The 5,110-nt window shown below is 47.7% G+C and overlaps 2 protein-coding genes across 3 annotated transcripts in view; one reads left to right on the forward strand and one right to left on the reverse strand.

The window, feature by feature from the left end:
- DCXR (dicarbonyl and L-xylulose reductase) overlaps window positions 1–261 on the forward strand; it is a 3,553-nt gene extending 3,292 nt beyond the window's left edge. The window contains 1 exon segment of the mRNA XM_008631182.2: window positions 1–261. This exon segment is cut by the window's left edge and continues 19 nt beyond it. Coding sequence (XP_008629404.1) covers window positions 1–62 — 62 coding nt within the window. The 3' untranslated portion in view covers window positions 63–261.
- On the reverse strand, window positions 256–5,077 carry RAC3 (ras-related C3 botulinum toxin substrate 3 (rho family, small GTP binding protein Rac3)). 2 transcript variants are annotated; one of them, XM_017729829.1, is made up of 6 exons: window positions 4,899–5,077; window positions 3,190–3,261; window positions 2,801–2,918; window positions 2,105–2,167; window positions 1,460–1,619; window positions 256–1,353 (listed from the first exon to the last, which is right to left on the reverse strand). In XM_017729829.1, exons 3-6 carry the CDS (start codon window positions 2,891–2,893, stop codon window positions 1,223–1,225), a joined length of 447 nt encoding a protein of 148 aa, XP_017585318.1. In that variant the 5' UTR covers window positions 2,894–2,918; window positions 3,190–3,261; window positions 4,899–5,077; the 3' UTR covers window positions 256–1,222. The 2 variants fall into 2 exon arrangements, with proteins under 2 accessions (XP_017585318.1, XP_008629048.2); XM_008630826.2 differs by lacking the exon at window positions 4,899–5,077 and having other exon boundaries at window positions 3,190–4,881.
- Between the last annotated feature and the right edge of the window lie 33 nt (window positions 5,078–5,110).

Consider the following 5,110-nt stretch of genomic DNA (forward strand, 5'->3'; position numbering starts at 1 on the left):
ACAAGAGTGCTATGACAACTGGCAGCTCACTGATGATCGACGGGGGCTTTCTTGTCTCCTAAGATGACACCTGCATTTCACACCTGGCCTCAGTTTACATATGAGTACTGCATAGATGTAAACTGGATAGTAAACAATGGATTGTAAACAATGACACAGACCTCTTGCTGGAGGGGCAGCAGGGCTGAAGACTGTATTAGAGGTGAGGCAGAAAATCAGCTTTGCAAGGCTGCTATATAATAAAGCTCACATACGCCTTCATGGAGAATGTTTATTGCACCAAATAAGGTTTTATCTTGTCACTCTACATGATGATTAGAAATTGGACCTCTCTTCCAACCCTGTTCCCCCCCCACAACCCTTCAGAAGCTCTCCCTGTTCCATCCAAATCCACAGAGTCTGTCTGTATTTTCAGTGGGAAGGGAAAGAAGTTAGCAGACTCCTCATTGCTTCCTTTGCTGTCTTTAGTAGAAAAAAAAAAATAGAGGCAACAACCCCAGCCCTGCTCTGCAGAGACTGGATTTTGGGGGGAGGCCCTGCTAAAGACTAATGGGGGGGAGCAGCACCATGCTGTCCTAGGGTGTGCACACAAAAAGGCAAATGCATTGATTGCACAGAGCTGTTTCACTCACAGAGTTTGGCTAGTACCCAATAAAGCACCTAATGATTAGTTTTTCAGCTTCTCATTTACGTTGACCCCTTCCAGGGCTGGTTATGATTTCTTTAACAGTCTCAGGAACATTCTGCTAGAGCACCAGTTTGTTAACTGTTAGCCACAGCAGGCTGGGCAAGGAGACTCTACCACCCTCCCAGCTATTCTTGTCTTTCAGCACCATTGAAATCAGCTCCCTCCCCGCTCCCACCAGGATCTTCACCACCTGTTTCACCTGCAGGTTGAAAACAGGTGTTTCCAGAACAGGATGGATGTCTCAGCCCCTTCCACTTGGAGTTCAGGAGAGCCAAAACAGCCTGTTGCCCGAAGGAGCTACCTTGCCTTCCCCGTTGTACCTCCCCTGGGGGCTGTATAGTCCCCAGCTGGTCTCCTGCCCCCACTGCCCCTTCACATCAACACTGACGTTAAATCAAAGAGACATTTAAAAAACACTGACTTCGTACATGATGAAGGGCCCTACACATCCCAGCCCCCTTCAGAAACACCCAGCTTAATATGCAATCTGTCAGAGGATGACAGCATGCTGAGCCAACACCTAGGCCACAGCCCTCAAAACATGGTACACTTTTTGCCAGGCTTCTTCACAGGCGGTGGGCAGAGCACAGCCCGGATGGCTTCATCAAACACCGTCTTCAAGCCCCGCTGTGTCAGGGCAGAGCATTCGAGGTACTTTACCGACCCTGGGGAAAGAGAGCTCCAGCTCAACCACTCCAGTTCTACCACCATACGCTGTCCCTCACCCCCTCACAAAGTTCAGTGCCACCGACATCTGCTCATGAGACTCACCGATCTCCCGAGCCATGGCCAAGCCTTGGGGATAGGTGATGGGGGCCAGTTTCTTATCACGTAACCTTTCAATGGTGTCCTTATCATCCCTCAAGTCCAGCTTGGTGCCCACCAGGATAATAGGTGTATTTGGGCAATGGTGTCGGACCTCAGGGTACCACTGAAACAGAGAGGCATGATAAGAAAAGTAGTTACATGAGTGGCCATAACCATGAGGATGCATTCCTACTATTGGCAACAAGAGGTTTACTACTGACATGGTGGCAACACCTGAACAGGATACTGCTGCCTACAGTTCTAATATGCTCTGCAAAAAGAGACTAGTGCAGATGTAATAATGAAGGCACTGAGACAAAGAATCATGACAGACATTGCCAGCTAACTCTGCACACAGCGCTGCCCTTAACTCTATTTTAGCTTCTAAGACATCCCTTATCTTAAAACACAGATTCAGAAAGGCAGTAACTTAGCCAAAGAAGTCATGAATAAAAAGTAGGCCCTGCTTAAAACCTGCAGACTATGATTTTCCCTCACCAAAACATTACTGCTTGAAGTTTTGGGCTTGTAGGGTGTGGTGCTGGGTGGGGCAGGGAGTGTCACTAGTTCTTCCCTTCTACTGTTTCACCCAGGAGGAGAATACTTTACCTTAGCTCTGACATTCTCAAAGGAGGCTGGACTCACAAGGGAGAAGCAGATCAAGAAAACATCCTGTGCAGAAACAAGAGGGTCAGCTGTGCAGAAAGAAAAAGCTAGAGACAGTGGAGGGAGGCTGCAGAGGGAGCCTGAGAAAGGACAACCTCCTTCCACAAGCAAGGACTGCTGTGGCTTTAAGAAATTCTTCCCCATTAAGGGTGTTAAACTAATTCAGAGAGGGAAGGAATAGACCTTGAGTGTATGATTACATCTTTTTCCACAGTGCTGGGCTCTGCATGTTAAGAGCCTGAGGCCTCAAACATCTTAATAGCGCTAAGGGTTTCACCAGCAGCACAGCTGCGTAGGAACTGCTACACCCAGAAACACTCCTAGTGCAGCCAGGGATCTGTCCTGCTGAGAGAGAATGGGAATATGGAACTGGCTACACTTGCACAGCAGCCCTACAGCATTCCTTTTACTTGAGCCTCCCTGGGGCACCCATAACTCTTCAAAGACCATTACAAAGCAGGGACTAGAAAAGGACAATCTCTTAGGAAAAATCAGATGTGATACTTCTTAAACAACCGAATTATGGGTGCAGCTGCAAGAACTCAGACTTTCCTCAAAGGGAAGAAGCATGCCTGTCCTTGGATGCCTCCCTGTCTCTGAGAGGGAGCAGTCACAAGCCAGTCCAAGCCCAGCACTCACCGTTTGTGGGTAGGAAAGTGGCCGCAGTCGGTCATAGTCTTCTTGCCCTGCTGTATCCCAGAGGCCCAGGTTCACTGGCTTTCCATCTACCATCACATTGGCAGAATAATTATCGAACCTGCCAAGGAGGAGTCCCCATCAGTGACAATTTTGTGGTGACCTTCAAATCTCTATACGGAATTCAAAGGGGCAGTGAATCAGGAAAGGATATTGCAGCACAGTTCCAGTGGGGACAATATGCCTTCCTCACACACAAAGCCACAGCATCATCCTCACCTGTGAAGTTCATAGTCTGATTTGCAACAGCCACCTCCTCACATACAAACCCAACTTTTACACACACGTGCATACGAATCAAAAAGCAACTGAAGCCCAAGGCCATTACTTACACGGTGGGAATGTATTCTCCAGGAAAGGCATTTGTGGTGTAACTGATCAGCAAGCAGGTCTTCCCTACAGCTCTGCAGAGGGTAAGAGTGACAAGCATAAAGAAGGGTACAGCACGGAGCATTAAGGCAGTAAAACTCACCCTTCCCCCACGGAAAACACAAGGTTAGATAAAAAGTTACCGTGTGAGAAAACAAACCTGTTGCAGGCTAGAACTCCCTAGTTGTCACAGACACGGCCTGAACTCAAAAGGTACACCTTGCCCGAGCACTTCCTGACCCTACTCTCTCCCACTCCTTTTCCCTACCCATTCAGCCCTCAGCAAGACATCAGTCAAAATATAGTTGTTTCATGAACCAAGAGAGGCAATAAATTAGGGTTGTGTGCTAGGCTCAACAGATGCATAGTAATTCAGCAAAATGGAAAAACAGTGAGGTTAAAAAACACACAACAATGCAGAATTCTGCAAGCTCCTCAGATAGGAATTCACTATCAATAAATACAAAGGGGAAAAAAATAAGTATCCATAAACAATACTGGACTTTAAAACTGACCACTGAAGGTTTGGAAAAAGATTAGCGAAGAAGGATGAAAATACCAGCTCAGGGCTTTGTTGGAGGTTGGCAGGACTGGTCAGCCCAGCAGTGGCAGCTGGCAAGGGCCAGGCCAGGCCTGGCTGGCAATAGCGTAAGCATACAGACTTTAACCAGTCCTGCAGATTTCCTAATGGAAAGCTTCGCTGTAAGAATGGAGGAGTACCAGCAGTGTGAGCAACCTCTTTACCATCAAGAAAGTTGTGAACTGCAGACAACCTTCCAGAAAAAGATCGTGAGTGCCAATGCCAGGGAAAGCTGGCTGTGAGGTGCCTGGGTGAAGCTGAATAGCTAGCAGAGTTGGGTATCCCCTACCCAATTCTGCAACCAGACTGACGTAAGAAAAGACGTCAGACGAGAGGAACAGAGTCGACAGTCTCCTGCACACACCAGGATGACAGAAAGCACAGAGACGACGGACCACTATTACAACTTCTCCTCTGGATTAGGTCCCCTCGGTCTGAGAAGAGAGAAGTTCTGTCTGCTGACTCGTCCAACTTTCCTCCTGAACTGACTTCTCTCTCCCACCAAACAGGGAAGCTTGTAATTCACAAAAACTGTGTATCTCTGTGTTTCCAACTTCATTTAGTCTGCACTGTTGACTTGGTCTTAAGGCAAAACACAAGACAGCAAACCTTCAGCTGAACTCCCTTTCCAACATCCTCTGCTCCCAGTCATTCCTCTCCCCGCTGCAATAAGGCTGTGTTGTTTGGGTGGCTGGCTTTCTCCTACTCCCTTCTTTAGCCCCCACACAGGCTGGAACCTGGAAGGCCTCACCACAAACATGTATTTGAGGGGGTGGCACACACGAGAAAGGGGAAGTCTAGTCCCTGCCTAAGACCAGTTCACATTTAGGTCTGAGTACCTCAGCTCTGTTCTTGCTGATGTGATCAGAAAAGTAAACTGGAATTGTGAAGAAAAATACGCACGATGAGCTAGGAAAGTTACAAAGCAGCATAAATCTAGTGCATGCCTGCATCTTGCAGGCAGATGTGTTCTCAGAAAAAGGCATTTAGGAAGAGCCTAAAGAAAAAAGCAAAAAGGGTGACAAGGAGCACATGGTGAAATCAGAAAGAGCAATGCATTTCTCCTCGGATCAACAAAAGGACATACGAAACCTGCAAACATCAAGATTTTCGGGAGGACTCTGTCATGAATCAAGCACGTACAGTGAAAAATAGCGAAATACCGGCACCTAAATAAAACAACAAGGAGGCAGATGTAAAACCCAAGAGAAGCCTGTTTGCTACCCAGGCAGCACCCAAGTTCATGAACTATGAAAGGAGCAGGGCAGGGTTGCGCGGGCCGCGGCAAGGCCCCAGTCTCCCGC

Source organism: Corvus brachyrhynchos, unplaced genomic scaffold, assembly GCF_000691975.1.
Source record: "Corvus brachyrhynchos isolate BGI_N302 unplaced genomic scaffold, ASM69197v1 scaffold340, whole genome shotgun sequence".
Lineage (NCBI taxonomy): Eukaryota > Metazoa > Chordata > Aves > Passeriformes > Corvidae > Corvus > Corvus brachyrhynchos.